This window comes from Hemiscyllium ocellatum, chromosome 14, assembly GCF_020745735.1.
Source record: "Hemiscyllium ocellatum isolate sHemOce1 chromosome 14, sHemOce1.pat.X.cur, whole genome shotgun sequence".
Classification (NCBI taxonomy): domain Eukaryota; kingdom Metazoa; phylum Chordata; class Chondrichthyes; order Orectolobiformes; family Hemiscylliidae; genus Hemiscyllium; species Hemiscyllium ocellatum.
The window spans coordinates 22,468,666-22,493,070 of NC_083414.1; the positions used below are offsets into that span (position 1 = coordinate 22,468,666).

The 24,405-nt window shown below is 41.4% G+C and overlaps 1 protein-coding gene across 3 annotated transcripts in view; it reads right to left on the reverse strand.

Annotated features, from left to right (window-relative positions):
* cenpp (centromere protein P) overlaps positions 1-24,405 on the reverse strand; it is a 348,905-nt gene that overhangs the window by 295,395 nt on the left and 29,105 nt on the right. For 2 of the 3 annotated variants that reach the window (XM_060835499.1, XM_060835498.1), the window contains exons 2-5: positions 16,423-16,557; positions 14,993-15,156; positions 12,723-12,808; positions 4,788-4,876 (exon numbers count right to left, since the gene is read on the reverse strand). In XM_060835499.1, the coding sequence (XP_060691482.1) occupies positions 4,788-4,876; positions 12,723-12,808; positions 14,993-15,156; positions 16,423-16,544 (461 nt within the window). In that variant the 5' untranslated portion in view covers positions 16,545-16,557. The remainder of the gene's footprint in view (positions 1-4,787; positions 4,877-12,722; positions 12,809-14,992; positions 15,157-16,422; positions 16,558-24,405) is intronic. The other variant, XM_060835500.1, reaches the window with a different exon arrangement.

Sequence of the window (24,405 nt, forward strand, 5' to 3'; positions counted from 1 at the left end):
TTCTCTTTAGTACAATGATAGGACCACAGAAAACAATGAGGCTATCCTCAACATGAAGACAGGACATCATCTCAACAATGACTGTGCAACAGTCATGCCTACCAACACTATCATGGTTGTGGGTACATTTGGTGAGAATAATGTTAAGGATCATTTTCACTCTTGTTGGTTTCCTCACCACATGCCAGAGAGCCACTCTCCCAGTTATACTATTTCAAGCCTTGGCCTGCTCGATCAGTAGTACTGTTATGGAGCCTCTATGTGTGATGGTCTTTGATGCCCCGACCCAGAGCAGATTCTGTGCACTTCCCACCCTCCATGTTCTTCCAATGGGGTACCAGGTCTGATCTGGAACACTTGATATGGTATAGTTCAAAATCAAGTAATACTTAATAATAATTGATCACCCAGGAGTGGATAGGGAGATTGGATGTGGTGAGTGTGTAATAGGAAGGAGGTATCCTCGTCCTGATGCCTGATGCCATGTGATCACATGAGTTTGGAGTCAATGCTGAGAACTCCTATGGGAACTTCTTCTCAACTATATAGCACTCTACTTCCATTTCTGATGCGTGTATCCTGCAAGTGGGACAGGACTAGTGAGTGGTATCTAAAGCATTGTCCATTTGTATGCAGAATTGATATTGTAAAATCCAATTGACACTTACTTTAAAAAAGTGACAAATTGTGGTCAAACATAGAGTACATCAAATGGCCACTGCAGTCAAGGCAGATCACAGAATTCTCAGTATGTCTCCCACGACTGCCCCCAAGTGAACCATCGAATCTCATTAGACTTTACAAGTGATTCCAATTCTTCACTGTTGAAACCCTAGCTTTGGAACTACTTCAAATTCCACTCAATCACAGACTGTCTTAATGATTCCTCACGTTCTGATAGTTTACATTCCGAATTGGGACTACATTTTCCCGATTCTTGAAAATGCACTCAAGCCCATATTCATAAATCAAATTCAACTTTTCATTGAAAGTTGGCTCTACCAAACTGGTCTTACTGTGTTTCTCCAAACTCTAATGCTGCACAAAGCAAAAATGACGTTTGGGCTCCTGTGATCCTCACTTTCAGATGCACTGAACTATTAATGGTAGTTTCGAATCTCCCAGAGCTCCTGAGCCCGAGTCACAAAATTTAGCTGCAGCATCAAGCATCTCATTCTTCACACTAGTTTTAATGGCTCGAACCTCCTACAGCAGCACATTTTCAGGAGGGATCCTCTTCTACCTGCGCATAAGCACTTGACTGACTAACAGTTGTCCCCTCTAACTGCCCCGCCCAACTTCCTAATATTGACTGTTCAGTAACTATTGAACTATTCTGAGTGACCTGCTGAAAGCTTCACAAAATACCTCAACTCCATTGCCACACAGAATCAAATATAATGATTTGGAAGTGATACTGAATATCTTCTTGGAACTTTCTGTTTGCTGGCGAACACAATATAAAATGGATACAAAAAGATTTTATCAAAACTTGCACTCTTGAAGCATCTGCACAAACTTCTCAGTCTCTGCTAAAGGAAGGGAATATTACTCCAGTATATGAGTGGGGCAAGACTGTTTCAAGAACAACAATAATAACTGCAAAACCTGTTGCAGAATCTATCTGCTTGGCATTGTGGAAAAAATATTTGCCCATCCTCCCCTATCTGACTACATAGCCTGGTTAAATGCATCTACCATAAATTCCAGTGTTTTCAGAACTGAAAGATCTACAATGGACATGATCTTCTCAGTCCAGCCATTGCAGTAGGAATGTGCATCCAAAGGAGTCATGAAATATTGCCTTCATTGATACAAGAGAGCAGAAACAAAGCCAAGCACTGAGTATGCTCAAAATGTAGAATGTTGTCAAGAAGTCAAAGTTAAACGCATTCGATCTGAATGCATGAAGCATTTTCAACAGGGTGGATGATCTAAAGGTACAAATGGAGATATATGGTTGCCATTACAGAATCATAGCTGCATGCTCATGCAGGACCGAGGACACAATATGTAAGGATATTCAATGTTTAGAAAGGACAGACAAGAAAGAGAAAGGTTGTGGAGTTGTTCTAATAATAAAGGTTGGGATCAGTACATTAGTAAAAAAAGGTTTCAGATTGGAAGCACAATGTGTGAAATCTGTGTGGTTGAAGCTACGAATTAGCAAACGGCAACAGATATTGGTTGGAATTATTCATGTTAATGGATAAAGCCAGCAATAATAAGGTAACGTCAGGTCACCAAATAGTGGTGGTTATGTGGGTTATAGTATTAGTCAGGAGTTAAGAGATGCATAGACTGTGTTAAACAATTGAATACTAAAGCCTTGCTGGATGAGTTTCTTGATAATGTTAATTAGAGCTGACTCTCGCAAGCAGGATGTTGAGAGGTCAACTAGAGGACAAGATGTTTAAGACTAGTATCATATAATGAAAAAGGACGAATTAATGAGCTTGAAAAATAACCTTTATAGGCAAATGATCACAAGTGAGACAGTTCAATCTAAAGCAAGGGTGTTGAATATGGACAAGTGAAATTATGAAAACATGAGGCACAAATTGGTTTAGGAGGATTGAGTCGAGGAGCAGAAGGTACGATTTAAAAATAAGGAATTTCACTTAGCACTGAGATGATGAAAATTATTTTTCCTCAGAGACTTGTGAATCTTTGAAATTCTGTACTCCAGCAGATTGTGAAGCTTGAGTTTTGAGTATATCTAAAAAAGAGATTGATGTTTTTGTGATTACCACTGGAGCAAAAATTTGATGAGACAGTGTAAGTAAAAAGCATTGAAATGTTCATACAGCCATGATGATATAAGAAGGTGGGCAGGCCAATTAGCTGAATGGCCTACTCCTGTTCCTATGATCTTTCCAAGACATGCGACCATGTAAGAAGAGATAGCGTATTTAACCTCAGGACAGGAGAAAACTGGCTGCCCACTGAAGCTGCTAAATGTGATCCTTCATTCCATGAGGACACAATGGATAAAGCCAGCAATAATAAGATAACGTCAGAACCCTTTCAGATCTGGAGTAGGATCAAATGAGTCTCTCAGGTGTTCTGCTCTCGACACCTTTTAGGATATCATTTTCTTAGTTGCTTTCATGTGTTTTCAAGTCATCCACACAGGGTGTCTACTTCCATACTTGCAGTCATAGAATGCAATTCATGTTTACCCAATTGATGTGCATTGCATCAAGGTGCATCAAGTCATTATCAGAAAGTCAGTTTTTACTGACAATACTGTAATACCTTTCTACACAGGAATATCTTCAACAGCAATTGGACTAATGTTTCCATGCCAACAAGAAGTGTTTGATTTGATTGTCAACAACAAATCTCACACTTTGGGTGTCAGCATACCTTCAGTTATCAGCATTGACAATGTGGCACTGGTAGTGTCGAGCTTCCACAATCACCAGCAATCGATCATACAAAGTAAAGAATTGTGGATGCTGTAAATCAGAACAAAAATAGAACTGGATCACCGGACCCGAAACGTTAACTCCAGTTTCTCTGCACAGATGCTGCCAGACCTGCTGAGCTTTTCCAGTAATTTCTGTTTTTGATTTACAGCATCCACAGTTCTTCCAGTTTTTATTTTGTATTTAACTTACTGCCATATCTTTTCTAGGCATGCCAGGTTCACTGGACCTGAAAACATTAACTATGATTTCTCTTCACAAATGCTGCCAGACCTACTGAACTTTTCCAGGAACTGCTGCTTTTGTTTCTAATTTACAGCATTTGCAGTTCTTTTGGTTTTTATTTAGTATCTAACTTACTGTCACAACTCTTCTAGGCATGCCAACCTTGAAGAAGGTCTGCTCCTCTCTCCAACAAAATTTCCACTAGCAATTTGTCACCTGACTGAAATCAAACATGCATTGCCAGAGTTGGAGCTGTTATGTTGAAATGATGTACAAGACTGTTGGGCAATAGCAGCCTGACACAGAACATTAAACTCTAAATCAGTCAAGTTTGCTTCCCTAGAACACACATTTACAGTAATGGGACAAGTTTTGTTGGGCAGGACAAAAGTTTGAACAGTTTCCACTTCCACCATATCAGACATATCCTCATTTTTAGCATAGCAAAGTCAGCAGGTAGATTTTTGTTTGGTGAAGGAATCTGAAGTTATCAAAAGTAGATGGGAATTTGAAACTCAAACTGATTAATCATGATCTTATGAATGGTTAGGCAACTTGGAGGAGCCAAATGGTCTACTCTGCTCCTAACTCATGCTATTATGGAGTCACTGAGGTATAAAAACGTACAGCATGGAAACAGACCCTTCAGCCCAACTCATCTATCACACACTTAGTAGTCCTACTTGCCTGCATTTGGTCCATATCCGTCTAAACCTTTCCTATTCATGTACCTGTCCAAATGTTTTTAAATATTGTAATTGTACCAGTCTCCACCACTTCCTCTGGCAGCACATTCCATACACACGCCACCCTCTAAGTGATAAAGTTGCCCTCAGGTCCTTTTCAAATCTTTCCCTTCTCACCTCAAAACTCTGCCTTCTAGATTTGGACTCCCCTATCCTTGGAAAAAGGCTTGGCTAGTCATCTTATCTCTGTCCTTCATTATGAATGCACTGAGACTCAAAAGCAAGGTATCTTGAATATGTAGACATGATAATGATTTCTTCAAAGAGGAGGAGGAGGAGAAGGAAGTGAATGTTGGAATAGCTATTGCTAAAGACAAAAGTAAACATGGACCACTAACATGAACATACCTTTATCTCTGACAAAACAAATTCATTGAAATCTTACCGAGATATGAATCGGCTCAAATCACAAAACTCATTCGATTCCATAATAATGTTCAGTTCTGTAACAGTGGTAATGACATTTTCTTTCGCCTGAAAGGGAAAATACTCATTTAATAAAATCAGAAACTGCTGGAAAAACTCAGCTGGTCTGGCAACATCTGTGGAAAAGGCGCAGAGTTAATGATTTAGATCTTCTTCGACCCTTCTTCAAAAAATATTTTGTCAGTTTCTCAATTTCCAAAAGATCAAATTTAAGAACTTAGGTACAGGCATTTTAAACACTATCCCATAAAGAATTATAATCCAAAGCACAATCTATTCTCACTGCAGTATAGGAGTGTTGTGACAATAACTATTCTGTTCACCAGAACTTTTCTTGATTTACAGAAGTCTTTGTTGTTCACATGGCTATAGCTTGTCGAAAGTTGAGCTGGTCTGGGTGACCTGTATTTAGGTCTATTCCATTATCATTGAGTCTCATTGTCAATTATACCCTTTTGATACAGCTGGCATCCAAAGTATGGAAAATGCTCAACATATCCTAGGTTTTCTCCTTCAACATATAAAGGTGATGAAATACTTAACTGACTAGAGCTGGGTTAATACAGAAGTTTTGTTTTGGCAACATTCAGAACAGCATGAATTCCTTATCTCCACACACAGCAACAGCTCGGCAATCCTGTGCATACTGCAGGTCTATAATAATTGGTTTCGTCTGGGCACAGAAATGATTGAGTTTAAAGAATCATCAATTTGGGTAGTATTTAATTCTCATGCGACAGGGCAATTGATCTTTGGTGAGGTGAATAAACAATATCAGACAAATTGTAAACAGTATGGGGGCTATCATAGGGCACTATTTGATAGCAAACTACATTTAGAAGGCATCTGTTTCATGTTTTCCATATCAAACATTGGCAGTCAAACCAACATGAAGTACTTACAGGATTATGGTAAGATTCCTTGGATTTTCTTTGGACTTTTTTCACGAATAGTTTTTGCTCCCAGATCCAATTTTACTTTGCCTACACCAACAGCCCCTCAGTTCTTCCTTGCTATCACATCATCCTCATATCCATGCCCTTCATTCAAATGCTGACGAACTAGATATAAAAATTAACACCATGCTTCTGATCATATTTTAGGCGCTATGATCCCATTATGTATTCCCAAATCAGGTCAGAGGAGGTGAGGTATTTGCTGCAGTATTCTGAGCCTGACTCCTGACTCCCCAAAATCTGTCCTCCATCTATAAGGTATAATGCAAGAGTTTGATGGAATAATCTCCATCTGCCTGAATGAGTGCAGCATGTGTTTTCATGTCATGTTTCATGTGTTTTCAAGTCATCCACATAGGGTATCTACTTACATACTTGCAGTAATAGAATGCTGTTCTACCAAATTAACATCCATTGCATCAAGGCAACCGTCAGAAACTCACTTTTCACCAACAACACTGTAATATCTTTCTACAGGGTTGTTGTTATGGGTGACTTCAACTCCCTGATATTGATTGGAACCCCCTTAGTGCAACACTCAAGAAACATAACACCATCCAAGATCAAACAGTCCACTTGACTCGCACCAAGCATCTACAAGCATTCACCACCTCCATCATCAACGGTCAGCAGCAGCATAAATTGGGAACAGATATTCTCAGAGAAATGCATGAAAGAAGTGTGGAGGTTGTTGAGGGAGCACTTGCTGCGAGTGTTGGATAAGTTTGTCCCACTGAGGCAAGGAAGGGACAGTAGGGTGAAGGAACCTTGGATGACAGGAGATGTCGAACATCTGGTCAACAGGATGAAGGAAGCTTACTAAAGATTGAGGAAGCAAGGATAAAACAGAGCTCTAGAGGATTACAAGGTAGCCAGGAAGGAACTGAAAGAATGGACTTAGGAGAGCTAGAAAGGAGCATGAAAAAGCCTTGGCAGGTTGGGTTAAGAAAATCCCAAGGCGTTCTACACTTATGTGATGAACAAGAGGATGGTCAAAGTGAGGGTAGGGCAGATTAGGGATAGTAGAGGGAACTTGTGCCTCAAGTCGGAGGAGGTAGGGAAGGTCCTTAATAAATACTTTGCTTCAGTATTCACTACTGAGAGGGACCTTGTCATTTGTGAGGACAGCGTAAAACAGGTTGATATGCTCGAACAGGCTGATGTTAAGAAGGAGCATATGCTGGAAAGTTTGAAAAATGTGAGGAGATAAGCCCCCTAGGCCAGACAGGATATACCCAAGGTTACTACCGGAAGTGAGGGAAGAGATTGCTGCGCCTTTGGCGATGATCTTTGCATCCTCACTGTCCGCTAGGGTAGTACTAGATGATTGGAGGGTGGAAAATATAAGGCCCTTTTTCAAGAAAGGGAACAGGGACAACCATGGGAATTACAGATCAGTCAGTCTTATGTCAGTGGCGGGCAAATTATTGGAGAAGATTCTGAGAGACAGGATTTATGATCATTTGGAAAAGCATCGTTTGATTAAGAGATAGTCAGCATGGTTTTGTGAGGGACACATCACATCTCACAAGTCTTACTGAATTCTTTGAGGATGTGACAAAACACATTGATGAAGATAGAGCAGTGGATCTGGTGTACATGGATTTTAGCATGGTGTTTGATAAGACTCCCCATGGTAGGCTCATTCAGGAAATAAGGAGACATGGGATACTGGGAAATTTGGCTGTTTGGATACAGAATTGGCTGGCCCATAGAAATCAGAGGGTGGTAGATGGAAAATAATTCAGCCTGGAGCTCGGAGACCAGTGGTGTTCCACAGGAACTGTTCTGGGACCTTGTAAATGACTTGGATGAGGAAGTGGAAGGATGGGGGTTAGTAAGTTTTCTGATGACACCAAGGCTGATGGAGTTTTGGAGAGTGCGGAGGGCTGTTATAGGTTGCAATGGGACATTGACAAGTTGCAGAGCTGGGCTGAGAAGTAGCAGATGGGTTTCAATCTGGAAAAATGTGAAATGATTCATTTTGGAAGGTTGAATTTGAATGCAGATTATAGGGTTAAAGGCAGGATGCTTGGTAGTGTGGAGGAACAGAGGAATCTTAGGTCCACATCCTTAGAACCTTCAAAGTTGATAGGGTTGTTAAGAAGGCATTTGGCATGTTGGCTTTCATTAGCAGGGAGACTGAGTTTAAGAGCCGCGAGGTTATGCTCCAGGCTCTGTAAAGCCCCGGTTAGACCACAGTTGGAATATTGCATTCAGTTCTGGTAGCCTCATTATAGGAAGGAAGTGGAAGTTTTAAAGAGGGTGCAGAGGAGATTTACCAGGATGCTGCCTGGACTGCAGGTTATGTCTTATGAAGAAAGATTGAGGGAGTAGGGTTTTTCTCACTGGAACAAAGAAAGATGAGAGTTGACTTGACAGAGGTGTACAAGATGATGACAGGCATAGATAAAGTGGATAGCCAGAGACTTTTTTTCCAGGGCAGAAATGACTATCACGAGGAGGCATAATTTTCAGGTGATTGGAGAAAGGTTTAGAGAAGATGTCAGACGTTGGTTCTTTACACAGAGAATGGTGGGTGCATGGAATGCACTGCCATCAGTCTTAGTGGAGTCAGATACATTAGGGACACTTAGGTGACTCTTGAAAAGGCACATGGATGACAGTAAAATGAAAGGTATGTAGGTTAGTTTGATCTTAAGAGTAGGATAAAAAGTTGGCACATCAAGGGCCGAAGGGCCTGTACTGTGCGATACTGTTCTATGTTCTATTTGAAAGTATAGATGTATATGCAAGTAAACAGTGCCATCTGCTGCAAGTTACTTTTGGAAAATTAATTGAAAGCACAGCATATCAAATATAGCATTGAATGCATATTATACAATGCCAGAATCCTATACAACTTGTAAGAATTTGCCACATTCCAATCTTGAGCTGCGAGGGGTCAACAAGTTTAAAATCTCGTTCAGTGGATAACTAGTCTGGAAGGGGGTTCGACATTGATTTCTACAATTAAAATTATATGAGGTGACATAGCAAAGTTTGATTGTTGCATGTGTTCAATACCATTAAAAATTCTAGCTAACCTTATCTATTTAGTATCATTCCTGTTTGTGAAAGTATAGATGGCAAAATGAAAATCATCATGGATACACAGTGGTTCCTATGTTGAAATTGAGTTGGTAGCATATTCCAAATTGTTTGTTTCTGAAAATCAAATGGCAATTTTTGTACATTAGATTCCCTACAGTGTGGAAATTGGCCCTTCAGTCCAACAAGTCCACAACGACTCTCCGAAGAGTAACCCACCCAGACTCATTTCCCTCTGACTAATGCCCGAAACACTATGGACAACTTAGTATGGCTAATTCACCTGACCTGAAAATCTTTGGACTGTGGGAGAAAACCAAAGCACCTGGAAGAACCCCACACCGACACGGGAAGAATGCGTAAACTCCACACAGACAGTCTCCTGAGGCTGGAATCAAACCCAGGTTCCTGGCGCTGTGAGGCAGCAGTGCTAACCACTGAGCCACTGTGCTGCCCTAATTCAAGGGAAAAATTATAGACTTGGATTTCTTTTTCATCTATCCTGATGATTATGTCATACAGTGTAATACTTAGAAACAAACCTGAAGATTTGGAATAGAATCAGGCCATTCAGCCCATCACGTCTGCTCTGCCATTCGATCATGGTTGATATGTTCATAGAATCTCTACAGAGTGGAAATATGCCATTCAGCACATTGAGTCTATGCCGACCCTTTGAACAGCGTCTCTTCCATACCCACCCCCTTACCCTATCCTCCGTAATCCTGCATATCCTATGGCTCAACCAACTAGCCTGATACTATGGCCAATCCACCTAACCTGCACATCTTTGGATTGTGGGATGAAATTGAAAAGCTCAGGAAACCCACACAGACAGGGGGAGAACATGCAAACACGAGGGTGGAATCGAACCTAGGTCTCTGGTGTTGTGAGGCAGCAGTGTTAACCACTGAGCCACCATATTTTCTGTTTCTCAACCACATTCTCCTGCCTTCTCCCCATAATCCTTGATCTTCTTACAAATCAAGAATTAATCTGTCTTAAATACATTCAAAGATTTGGCCCCCACAGTCCGCTAAGACAATGAGCTCCACGGATTAAACCCCTTCTGGCTGAAGAAATCCATTCTTATTTCAGTTCAAAAGGTTCGTCCTTCACTGAAGTTATACCTTGGGTCCGAGTCTCTCTTACTTGTGGAATCATCTTCTCCATGTCTGCTCTATCCAGGCCTCGCAGTATTCTGTCAATGTCAATCAGAATCCACACCTCTACCCCCATTCTTCTAAACTCCATTGAATAAAGATGAAGAATCCTCATTATGACAAATCCCTCATCCCCAGGATATTCTTGCAAACCTCCTCTATACACCTTCCATGGATAGCAAATCCTTCCTTATATACAGGGTCCATAATTGATCACAAAATTCTAAATTTAGTCTGACCAGAGCCTCATATAGCTTCGGCAGTGCATCTCTGTTCTTGTATTCTAACACTCCTAAAATGAATGCTAACTTGCATTTGCCTTCATACCTGCCTACATGTTAACCTTAAGACAGTCATGCACTTGGACTCCACAGTCTCTTTGTACTTCAAATTCCCAAAGCCTTTTCCCATTTATAAAATAGAATATGCCTGCAATCTTCCTACTGAAGTGCATGATCTCACACTTGGCTACATTATGTTACGTTGTGTTCTATCCTCCACTTCATTGGCCTCTCATCTAGCATGGACACATCTTTCAGTAGCCTTCCCACCTCCTCAACACAACCAGTCCCTCCACATATCTTTGTGTCATCGGCCAACTTAGCAACAACGCCATCAGTTACTTCTTCCAGATCTTTAATATATAATGTGAATAGTTGTGGTCCCAACAACTCTGTGGTTACAATAATGCTCCCATCCTGAAAAGCATGCTTTAACCCTGTTTTCTGCCAGTCAACCAACCCACTATCCATTGCAATACTTTGCCCCCAACACCATGGACTCATCTTATTTAACAGTCTCTAGATTAGAGTGGTGCTGGAAAAGCACAGCAAGTCAGGCAGCATCCGAGGAGCAGGAACATCGACAATTCCGACAAAAGTCCTTCCTGATGAAGGGCTTTTGCCCGAAACATCAATTTTCCTGCTTCTCGGATGCTGCTTGACCTGCTGTGCTTTTCCAGCACCTCTCTAATCTAGACTCTGATCTCCAGCATCTGCAGTTCTCACTTTTGCCTCTTCTTATTTATCAGCCGACTGTGCAGCACCTTATTCAATGTCTTCAGAAAATCCTAACTGATCACATCCATAGGCTCTCCTTGTTCTATCTTGCTTATTATCTTCACAATGAATTCTAACAAATTTGTCAGGCATGACTTCCTCTTGTCAAAGCTGTGCTAACTCAGCAATATTTTACCATGCACTTCCAATTACTCGACAATCTCACTCTTCATAATGGATTCTAAAATCTGACCAACAACCGACATCAGGTTAACCAGCCTATAATTTCCTGTTGTTTACTTCCCTCCCTTCTTAAACAGGGGTGTTATATTTGCAGTTTTCCAGTCGTTTTGGACCCTCCCTGAATCTAGTGATTCCAAAAAGATCACCATCAATTCCTCCACAATTTCCTCAGCTACCTTCTGTTGAACTCTGGGGAGTAGCCTATCTGGTCCAGATAATTTCAGACCTTTCAGTCTCTCCAACACCTTTTCCTAATAATGAATACTACATTCATCCCTGCCCCCTGACTCTATTAAAGTTCCGTTATGTTGCTAGCATCTTCCGCTGTGAAAAGTAATGTCAGTTCCTCTGCCATTTCTTTGTTTCCTATCACTACTTCTCTAGTCCCAATTTCCAACTGTCCAATATCCACTCTTGCCTCTCTCTTTCCTTTTTAGACAACTAAAAACTCTTGCCACCTTCTTTCATATTATTAGCTAACTTACTCACATATTTCATCTTCACAGCCCTTATTGATTTTTAAGTTATCGTCTGGTGGCTTTTAAAGGCTTCCCATTAATCTTGACCACACTGAATGCCTTTTCTTTTGCTTTAATGCTGACCCTCACTTCCCTTCTCAGCCATGGTTGCCTCATCTTCACCCATTCCTGATGAAGGGCTAATGCTTGAAATGTCGATTGTCCTGCTCCTCGGATGCTGCCTGGCCTGCTTTACTTTTCCAGCACCAACCTCTTGACTTTGATCTCCAGTATCTGCAGTCCTCATTCTCTCTTCTCGTCTTCCCCAGAGTATGCTTCTTCTTTGGGATGAATTTCTGCTCTGCCTCCCAAATTAGCCCCAGAAACACCTGCCAGTGCTGCTCCACTGTCTTCTATGCTAGACTCCTCTTCCAATCAAATCTGGTCAGCTTCTCTCTCAATCTTTGTAATTACCTTTACTCAATTGAAATAACGTTGTATCTGATTCCAGCTTCACCCTCTCAAATAGGAAGGCAAATCCTATTCTATTATGGTCACTGTCCCAAAGGGGTTCATTTATCCTAAAGCTCCTAATCACGTCTGCCTCATTACACATCGCCAAACCTGTATCCTAGTGGGCTCTACCACACACTACTCCAAAAATAACATCTCGTAAGTATTCTGTTCCATGGCCAAACTGATTTTTCCAGTTCATCTGCACATTGAAGACCCCCATGATTATTATAAAAGTGTCTTTCTTACATTCCTTTTTTTCAGATTTATGCTCTTCCCCACATCCTGACTACTGTTGCAAGGCCTGTACATGATTCCCATCAGGGTCTTTATTCCTTTGCATTTCCTGAAATCTACCCACATAGATTCTATGCTTTACAATTATATCACTTCTCGTTATCAATTTAATTTCATTTCTTACAAGCACAGCAACCCCAAATCCTCTGCCCTTCTGTCTGTCCTCTCAATAGATAGTTAATTCCCATTTTAATCCCTGTGAATAATATACATACCTGAACCTCCATTAGTTCAAATTCAAGGTCAAACTGCAGTGAATGACTGTAGCCTGACAGTCTGTATTGTTTTCTTTTGTCATTACCTGAAAATAAATTTAATAGGATGAAAACCCTTAATAAAAATCGTCAACCAAATTTTCAGTACCAAACTGTGAATAACAATTTTTATTCCAATATTTTGGGATGTGAACTTGAAACTTCACATTCAGTATCAAAACAGACTTGGCATGAGGGTGATTGAATCTAAGGCCACGTTCCTCCCACAAGTGCCTAGTCCTGCCAAAAAGTAGCTTACCTCCTGATGTAACAATGAAACAGTTCTACTTCTCACCATCACACACATCTTAGCTTAAGATTAAAAGCTTATGCTGATTCATATCAGATTATGAAATGTTTTTCTGCTGCATATCTCCATTCACAAGGGTCAAAGTTGACAATATCGTTTTACACAGAGCTCTTATTGCTGTTGAGATGAGTTCTTAGTGTCAAACAGAGCTGGCCCCAACACGTGGTTCACTGTGGTTCCTCGACCAAAGTTCAATTGCCAACCAATCAGCACTCTCCTCTCATACAGTGTGAATGTTGGCTTTCCCCTTGAATTTATGTATATTTTCCAATCAACCTGTTCAGTGACATTATTACAAACCTCTGGAGAAGGCAGGACTTGTACCAACGCCAACTGGGCCAGAGGTATGGACAATACCACTGCACTGCATGTGTACTTCTCTTCAACTTACATCCTTGTGAAATGATCCAATAATTGTCAGATGAAAAACTAACATTTTTCAAAAAGACCCAAGTTCCGTGCAATAAAATGTGAATTTAGAAGTCCTTATTTCATCTCTCATTATTTTGACTTATTTGTTCTTAAACAGATATTCATTTCCGAGGGAATGTCAAAACTCTTACTTGAAATAGATGTCTTTAATCCTCTAACAGGGTGACTACATAAATGTCGATATAGAATCATTGAGTCAAAGAGCTGTACAGCATGGAAACAGTCTCTTCAGTCCAACTCAGCTATGCCAACCAAATATTATAAATTAATCTAGTCCCATTTGCCAGTGTTTGGCCTTTATCCCTCTAAACGTACAACCTACACCTCAACCTGAGCTACAAATCTTCTCAAAAATCACCCTTCCTATTCATCGACCCATCCAGATGCCTTTTAAATGTTGTAATTGTACCCTCCTCCACCATTTCCTCTGGCAGCTCATTCCATACATACTCGACCCTCTGCGTGAAAAAATTGCCCCTTAGGTCCTTTTAAATTTTTCCCCTCTCACCTCAAGCCTACGTCCCCTAGTTTTGGACTCCCTCATTCAAGGAAAATACCTTGTCTATTTACTCTACCTATGTCCCTCATGATTTTATAAACCTCTATAAGGTTACCCTCAGCTTCCAACACTCCAGGGAAAATACCCCAGCCTATTCAGCCTCTCCCGATAGCTCAAAGTCTCCAACCCTGACCACATCCTTATAAATCCTTTCTGAATCCTTTCAAGTTTCACAACATTCTTCCTGAATTGCACACAGTGTTCCAAAAGTGGCCTAACCAATGTCCTGTACAGCCACAACATGTCCTTCCAACTCTTATACTCTAAGCACTGACCAATAAAGGCAAGCAAACCAAATGCCTTCTTCACATCCTGTCAACTTGGACTCCACGTGCAAGAAACTAAAAACTTGCTTTCCAAGGTCTCTTTCTTCAGCAGAACTCCCCAGGACCTTATCATTAAGTGTCTAAGTCCTATCCCTGATTTGCCTTTCCAAAATGCAGCACCTCACATTTATCTAAAGATCTAGCTATTTTTCTTCCTTTCTAAAAGTTTATTTACTTACCCATTTAGTTCCTCAGTATGATATGTGGGAGGCACACTCCATTTGAGAGCTCTAGATGAAGCTACCTTCATGTTTCCCAGAATCATACACGCTGAACCATGTGTTTTGCTGGAGCATGTGACTCTCCCTCCATCACCATAGGCAATGGCATATCCTTCCAAAGATTTTCTTCCAAAGTTAACAGCTTTCTTCCCGAACATCTCCGATAATGTGTCCTCAGTTTTGTCAAGAATTGTATCTCTTAGATAAATTGAGACTTGCAGAATTTTCCTTTACAGTGCCTCCCACTTCCCTACTCTCTGCATGCAACACTTCCTTGTTATTAAAAGCTTGCTCCACCTTACGTTGGAGCTCATAATCGTAAATTGTAAATCATAACTTTGATATCTATATTCTGGGAACCACATACACGTAATGCAATTTACCTTTTCCCACTGTTGTCATGACGCATTTGGTGAAGGCAATGCCAGTTAACTGAGTTAGCAATGCAATCTGAGATTCTGCCTGATCAATTTGTGCTTCTAAATCAGTATTTGAACATTTCCATGATTCATGATTTCGGACGCTGAACTTTTCTCGTTGCATATCACTATAACAAAAGAGAAAAGAAATCAAATTCATAGAAGTCAATAGTCCAACTTTAGACATTGGGACCAATGTTATCTGCGATCTACACATATACTGTAATTTGGCTGCACTTTGGATATCGTACTTTGGCTCTGATAATTTGTGCAAGTTTTTACTGGGGCTGTGGAGAATAGCTGGGGGCAGTATGGGTCAGGGTGTAACAAGCAGTGAAGGGGGGACTGGGGACAGCAAGGAAAGGGAAGAATAAGAGTGCATTGGGCCCAAGGCATAGAGAGCTGAGGACACAAGGAGGAGAGAGAAATGAATGCAAAGAGGGGAGGGCAGAGGGGAGTGATGAGATAGGGAATGTAAGGGGAGGAGGGTGAAATGCCAGTGAAGAAGGAGGTGCATATAATGGGTATAGATGCTTTCGGGAATCAGGAAAGCAGATGGGTCAGGAAATGCTGTGAGAGAAAGATAATGTGAGAGTATTAATGGTCAGGTGGAAGGACTGAGAGATGGCAGGATTGGGAAGCAGACAGAAAGTGGCTAAGGTGATCAAGGAAGAAACCCTTTTGCAGAGATGGGAGACTGGGAATGAGGAAAGAGATGAATCAAAGAAGGGAGGGGCAGTGACAAAAGGACAGAGAGCTAGGAAGTGGAGGGCCAAAGGCTCAGAGCAGAGGATTGATGGGACAGTGGGTGAATAGTGTGGGGTGGTGGGTGAGTAATCTGGACAATGTGAATGTGGGCGAGCAGAGAGACAATGGCAAGGGGTGCAAAAAAGGGAAAGGGGGTGGGAGTAGAGTGGAAAGACTGGGAGATTTGTTAAGGGTTGTCAGGGTGCAGACAGGGACTGACAGAAAAAAAGAGTGCAGGGACTTGCCATGTTATGTTCTGTCAATAAATCATCATGGCAACAACTTCAGCAATTGGTTGGTATTGTTCCAATGGATTGCTGAGGCCATGCCCTGTATATATATCAAAATCGTGCACTCAGTATATTAATCAGAAAATATTTGCAAAAATTCCATTTCATTGACATCCTGAATATGTGTCTATTTTCCTCTTCCTATTTTTATTTGGTCTCCCATTATTATTTTCTAAATAAGACAAATCTTCTTCCCAGAATCCCATTAACCATGTTCTTTTCATTACTTATATTTGTAAAAGTGAATAAAGTTAATTGTAGAAGCCCTAAATTTAAAAATTAATCCAACAAAATAAACTAATGGTATCATCTTGACAAATTAAGAAAAGTTTTGAAATTTTATGTCTTTTAACTTACATTGTTCTCAGAAACGATCCCATATAACTTTGACTGTTTTGAGATTGTTGCTCCAGTAGTCTAATCTCTTCTTGTAAAGAATGAATCTCATCTTGATAAGTCTGATGCTGCAACTTGTCCATGAGTTTTTCTATACTAAAGTAATAAATTATTACATTATTCATAATAATTTCTTTCAAAGTGATAAGCTCTTTAAATGTAAACTAAGTAGTACTGGAAAAATATGCATGGGTGTCTGCATTGGTTCATTGGTTACACTCTCAGAATCTAAATCAGAGGTTCAGGAATCCTTCCAGCAGCTTGAGCACATAATGCAACTTAATACAGGTAGACAATCATTTATCTGAAATGCTCCAAAGTCTGAAGGGTTTTTTGTGAAATTTTTTTCTCATTAACAACGTTGTTTGGTGTGCAACCAGCAGGACTGGCAGCTTAATGTTCCAGGATACAAATGCTCCAGGAAGGATAGAAAGGGAGGCAAGAGAGGAGGGGTAATGGCATTTTTGATAAGGGATTACAGCTGTGCTGAGCGAGGATATTCCTGGAAATATATCCGGGGAAGTTATTTGGGTGGAACTGACAAATAAGAGAGGGGTGATCACCTTATTGGGATAGTCAGAGGGAAATTGAAAAAAAAATTTGTAAGGAGATCTCAGCTATCTGTAAAAATAATAGGGTGGTTATGGTAGGGGATTCTAATTTTCCAAACATAGACTAGGACTGCCATAGTGTTAAGGGTTAAAATGGAGAGTAATTTGTTAAGTGTGTACAAGAAAATTTCTGATTCTGTATGTGGATATACCTTCTAGAGAAGGTGCAAAACTTGACCTACTCTTGGGAAATAAGGCAGGGCAGGTGACTGAGGTGTCAGTGGGGGCCACTTTGGGGCCAGCAACCATACTTCTATTAGATTTAAAATAGTGATGGACCAGATCTAAAAGTTGAAGTTCTAAATTGGAGAAAGGCCAATTTTGACGGTATTAGGCAAGAAATTTTGAAAGCTAATAGGGGGTAGATGTTTGCAGGTAAAGGGACAGCTGGAAAATGGGAAGCCTTCAGAAATGAGATAATGAGAATCCAGAGAAAGTATATTCCTGTAAGGGTGAAAGGAAAGGCTGGGAGGTATAGGGAATGCTGGATGTCTAAAGAAATTGAGGGTTTGGTTAAGAAAAAGAAGGGGGTATATGTAGGGTATAGACAGGATAGATCAAGTGAATCCTTAGAAGAGTATAAAGGAAGTAGGAGTATACTTAAGAGGGAAATCAGGAGGGCAAAAAGGGGACATGAGATAGCTTTGGCAAATAGAATTAAGGAGAATCCAAAAGGTTATTACAAATACATTAAGGTCAAAAGGGTAACTAGAGAGAGAATAGGGCCCCTCAAAGATCAGCAAGGCGGCCTTTGTGTGGAGCCGCAGAAAATGAGTGAGATACTAAACGAGTATTTTGCATCAGTATTTACTGTGGGAAAGGATATGTAAGATATAGACTGTAGGGAAATAGATGGGGACATCTTGCAAAATGTCCATATTACAGAGGAGGAAGTGCTGGATGTCTTGAAAGGGGTAAAGGTGAATAAATCCCCAGGACCTGATCAGGAGTACCCTAGAACTCTGTGGGAAGCTAGAGAAGTGATTGCTGGGCCTCTTACTGAGATATTTGTAGCATTGATAGCCACAGTGAGGTGCCGGAAGACTGGAGGTTGGCTAACGTGGTGCCACTGTTTAAGAGGGGCAGTAAGGACAAACCAGTGAACTACAGACCAGTGAGCCTGACCTCGGTGGTGGGCAAGTTGTTGGAGGGAATCCTGAGGGACAGGATGTACATATATTTGGAAAGGCAAGGACTGATTAGGGATAGTCAACATGGCTTTGTGCATGGGAAATCGTGATTGAGTTTTTTGAAGAAGTAACAAAGAGGATTGATGAGGGCAGAGCAGTAGACATGACCTATATGGACCTCAGTAAGGCATTTGACAAGGTTCCCCATGGGAGACTGGTTAGCAAGGTTAGGTCTCACGGAACACAGGGAGGACTAGCCATTTGGATACAGAACTGGCTCAAAGGTAGAAGACAGAGGGTGGCGGTGGAGGGTTGTTTTTCAGACTGGAGGCCTGTGACCAGTGGAGTGCCACAAGGATCGGTGCTGGGCCCCTCTACTTTTTGTCATTTACATAAATGATTTGGATGCGAGCATACGAGGTACAGTCAATAAGTTTGCAGATGAGACCAAAATTGGAGGTGTAGTGGACAACGAAGAGGATTAGCTCAGATTACAACCGGATCTTGACCAGATGGGCCAATGGGCTGAGAAGTAGCAGATGGAGTTTAATTCAGATAAATGTGAGGTGCGGCTTTTTGGGAAAGCAAATCTTAGCAGGACTTATACACTTTATGGTAAGGTCCTCGGGAGTGTTGCTGATCAAAGAGACCTTGGAGTGCAGGTTCATAACTCCTTGAAAGTGGAGTCGCAGGTAGATAGGATAGTGAAGAAGGCGTTTGGTATGCTTTCCTTTATTGGTCAGAGTATTGAGTACAGGAGTTGGGAGGTCATATTGCAGCTGTACAGGACATTGGTTAGGCCACTGTTGGAATATTGCGTGCAATTCTGGTCTCCTTCCTATCGGAAAGATGTTGTGAAACTTGAAAGGGTTCAGAAAAGATTTACAAGAATGTTGCCAGGATTGGAGGATTTGAGCTACAGGGAGAGGCTGAACAAGCTGGGACTATTTTCCCTGGAGCATTGGAGGCTGAGGGGTGACTTTATAGAGGTTGACAAAATTATGAGGGGCATGGATAGGATAAATAGACAAAGTCTTTTCCCTGGGGTCAGAGAGACCAGAACTAGAGGGCATAGGTTTAGGATGAGAGGGGAAAGATATAAAAGAGACCTAAGGGGCAACTTTTTCACAGTGGGTGGTACGCGTATGGAATGAGCTGCCAGAGGAAGTGATGGAGGCTAGTACAATTGCAACATTTAAGAAGGATTTGGATGGGTATATGAGTAGGAAAGGTTTGGAGGGATATGGGCCGGGTGCTGGCAGGTGGAACTAGATGGGGTTAGGATATCTGGTCGGCATGGACGGGTTGGACCAAAGGGTCTGTTTCTATGCTGTACATCTCTATGACTCTATGAGTTAACGCAAATCGACACCCACTTGATGTGTGTCACTCAGATGTGACGTGTAAGGAGATGGCCCAAAACGAGCAGGCCTCAATTCACTCTAAAGGCGCATTTTGCCAAGTGAGTCTGCTCCTCTGCTAATATTTTTAAAATTCCACCATCAAACTGGCACTTATTCCAAAATTCAAAAAATTCTGAATTCCGAAACCAGTTGGTCCCGAGCATTTCAGAGTAAGGATTCTGCACCTGTACTTCAATGCAGTACTGAAGGAGTGCTGCACTGTCAGAGATGCTGTCCTTGAAAAACTGCGCATTCTATTGCCCTCTCATAGCATCGCTACAGTACAGATAGAAGCCAATTTTACAAGGATGTTGCCAGGGTTGGAGGATTTGAGCTATAGGGACAGGCTGAACAGGCTGGGGCTGTTTTCCCTGGAGCGTTGGAAGCTGAGGGGTGACCTTATAGAGGTTTACAAAATTATGAGGGGCATGGATAGGATAAATAGACAAAGTCTTTTCCCTGGGGTTGTGGAGTCCAGAACGAAAGGGCGTAGGTTTAGGGTGAGAGGGGAAAGATATAAAAGAGACCTAAGGGGCAACTTTTCACGCAGTGGGTGGTACGTGTATGGAATGAGCTGCCAGAGGATGTGGTGGAGGCTGGTACAATTGCAACATTTAAGAGGCACTTGGATGAGTGTATGAATAGGAAGCATTTGAAGGGATATGGGCCAGGTGCTGGCAGGTGGAACTAGATTGGGTTGGGGTATCTGGTCGGTGTGGACAGGTTGAACCAAAGGGTGTGTTTCCATGCTGAACATCTCTATGACTCTATGAGTGTATAAAGACCCTCCAAAGAGCATGCCACCCTGATCTGCACTCCCCCAACCATATTTCCATAACCCCACATTTACCCTGGCTAATCGACTTAACTTGCACACCTCTGGACACTATAGAGCCATTTAGCATGGCCAATCCACCTAACTTTGGACTGTGGGAGGAAACCGGAACACACAGTGGAAACCCATGCAGACACAGGGAGAATATGCAAACTCCATACAGTCACACAAGGTTGAAATTGAACCCAGGATCCTGATACTGTGAGGCAGTAGTGCTAACCACTATGCCACCATGCTGCTCTCAGGTGAGCACAAATTATCCCATATACTGTCCAGAGAAAAGCATGGGAGCTCTTTATATCTTGGCCAATATTTATTCTGTGTTCAATCCTGTGACAATCATAAAGAATCATAAACACAAATTGTTGGAGAAACTTAGCAGGTCTGGAAAAATCTATGGAGAGAAAGCAAAGTTCACATTTTGAGTCCAGACACCTTTCTCCAGAATGTTTTGCCCAAAACATTAAATCTGCTCTTTCCATAAATGCTGCCAAACTTTTTGAGTGCCTCCAGCAATTTGTTTTTGTTTCAGATCTTCAGCATGTGCAGTTTTTTGTTTTATACTACAATAAAAACATCTGGTCATTTATATCAGAAACAAAATCAGAAATTGTTGGAAAACCTCAGAAGGTCTGGCAGCATCTCAGAACTATAGAGTTATAGATGTACAGCATGGAAACAGACCCTTCAGTCCATGCCAACCAAAATCATAAACTAATCCCAGCCATTTGCCAGCATTTGGCCCATATCCCTCTTAACCCTTCCTATTCATATACCCAGCCAGATGCCTGTTAAATGTTGTAATTGTACCAGCCTCCACCACTTCCTCTGACAGCTCATTCCAAACACGCGCCACCCTCTGTGTGAAAACGTTGTCTCTTAGTTCCCTTTTAAATCTTTCCTTCTCACCCCAAACATATGCCTTCTCGTTTTGGACTCCTCCACCCTACAGAAAATACCATATCTATTTCTTCTTACCATGATCCTCGTGATTTTCTAAATCTCTATTTGGTCACTCTTCAGCCTCTGAACCTTCAGAGAAAATAGCCTCAGTCTATTCAGCCTCTTCCTCTTGCTCAAAACTGGTCAAATTCTTGTAAATATTTTCTGAACCCTTTCAAGTTCAATACTATCCTTCCCACAGCACGGAAATCAGAAATGCACACAATATTTCAAAAGTGGTCTCAACAATGTCCTGTGCAGCTGCAACATAACCTCCCAACTCCTATACTAAATGCTCTGACAAATAAATGAAAGCATACCAAATACCTTCTTCAATATCCTATTTACCTGGGACTCCACTTTCAAGGAACCTGCACTCCAAGGTCTCTTTGTTCAGCAACACTCTCTAGGACCTTAACATTTCGTGTATAAGCCCTGCCTTGATCTGTCTTTCCAAAATGCAGCACCTCACATTTATCTAAATTAAACTCAATCTGTCACTGCTCGGCCCATTGGCCCATCTGATCAACATCTTGTTCACTTTGAGGTGACCTTCTCCGTTGTCCATGACACCTCAAATTTTAATATCGTCTGTAAACTTACAATGTTTACATCCAAATCATTTATATAAATGACAAAAAGCAGTGGGGCCAACACTGATCCTTGTGGTACACCATTTCTCACAGGCTTCCAGTCTGAAAAGCAACCACCCACCACAACCCTCTGTCTTCTACCTTTGAGCCAGTTCTGTATCCAAATGGCTAGTTCTCCCTGTATGCCATGAGATCAAATCTTGCTCACCAGATGATCATGAGGAACTTGAAGAACGCTATACTTCTGTCCATATAGATCACAACGTCCGCTCCTGCCCTTATCAATTGTCTTCATTACCTCTTCAAAAACTCAATCAAGTTAGTGAGACATGACTTCCCACTCACAAAGCCATGTTGACACTCCCAAATTAGTCCTTGCCTTTCCAAATACACGTACATCCTGTCTCTCAGGATTCTCTCCAACAACTTGCCCAGCAATGATGTCAGGCTCACTGGTATATAATTCTCTGGCTTCTCCTCACAACCTTTCTTAAATAGTGGCACCATGTTAGCCAACCTCCAGTCTTCTGGCACCTCACCTGTGGCTATCAATGATCTAAATATCTCAGCAAGGGGCCAAGTAATCACTTTCCCAGTTTCTCCGCAGAGTTCTCGGGGGAAGAGAAATCAGTTAACATTTCAGGTCCAGTGGCCCTTCTCCAGAACTTATGGTAGCTAGGAAAAGGTCATTTTTTAATGCAGAAGATAGCATATGGGGAGGGATTAAGGTATGAACAATCAGTGGAGTTAGAGCCTAAAGAGAGAGAAGGACAGTTGGACTGACAAAGGAGTGTTTAACAGACAGCCGAGGAGAATGGGTTGCTAATGGGAACAATTAGTGGCTAACAATGTGTCAGTGTGTAAAAGCAGATCATGGAATAACAAGGCCTGATGTGTGGAGATTGGGGTAATGATATGGGCGAAGGTGCCTCAAACCCCAAATTAATGAACTAGATATTGAGTCCAGAAGGCTTTAGAGTTCCCAAGCAGAAAATGAGGTGTTGTCCTTCCAACTTGCACTGAGCTTCACTGAAGCACTGCAGCAAGCCGGAGTCAGGGATTGGCCAGGGAACTCAGTGGGTGTATTGAAGTGACAGGAAACTGGAAGCTCAGTCTTTTTTGCAGACAGAACATAGCTGCTGTGCAAAGCAGTCAACTAGTCGATGCTTCATTTCTCTAATGTAAAGGAGATCACATTGTGAGCAGCCAGTGCATTAGACTAGATTGTGTGAAGCGTAGGTAAAGCACTGCTTCACTTGGAAGGTGTGTTTGGGCCCTTGGATACTGAGGAGGAAGGAAATAACTGGAATGAAGGAGGAGTATACCAGAGTGTCCCGGAGGGAATAGTCCTTGCGTAAGGATGGTGGCATCCTGCTGGAGATTGCAGAAATTATGGCTAATGATCCTTTGGATGTTGGTGCTAGTGCAATGGTAAATGAGGACAAGGAGGATTTTTTCGCTGTTATGGGAATGAAGCGAGGGGGTGAGGGCTAAAACGCAATCATGAGTAAGACAAAGTTGAGGGTCCTGTGAGCTAGACATTTCAGAGGCCCCTTGTCAAAACTGGCATCATCAGAACAGATGTGATGGAAATGGGAGAACAGGGAGAATGGAATAGCAAAATCCAAGTGAAAAGATCAAAGTTTCAAGTATCATTCAAGCTGCTCGAGCTCATAAATTGAGGGTGTGAAGATTAGCTCTATCAAGTAAAGCTAACCTAAATGTCTGATGCATAACATATTTAGCCAATATTTATTAAGATTGGCTATATCATGTCAAGCTCACCTGCATAATCTCCTCTCAATAAATCCTCTAGGTAAATTTAGGATCATTTGAGAACAAGATCTCTCCATAATCTACAATTTCAGCTGCAAACCTGTCAAAGGATGTTTTATAACTGTTTTGGAAATAGAAAACCACCTTAAGAGCTTCTTTTGCTGCCATCACTTTATCTCCCTAATCATATTTAGCCTTGACCTGGAATCACTTCATTGTTTTGTCCAACCCACCTTTCCTAAAATTTTTCAACACCTTAACCTTTCAGCTGCACTCTATTTTAATTCAAATCACTGAACAATCCACACCAGCTTCTGTAGATGTTCACTTTTTTTGGGCACTGCCCCTCTAGATCACTGTCATCTAAAAGGCACCAAAGTACACTGTTGTTTGGTATTAGAACACTTGTTAAATTAAAAGATTATAAATTAAGTTCCACTCAAACTGACAGATGTTCAATATACTGATGTAGTGCCATACTGTCAGAGGCACCATCTTACGGATGAGGCATTAACACAGATACTGCAAGACTATGAGCTTTGACAACAACCTGCAGTGTAGATTTTGTGCTCCAATAACTGCACAATCAATCAGCTGTTCCTACTCAAGTGGAAAATTGCTCAAGTAGCTGTATAAATCCAATTCCACATATTA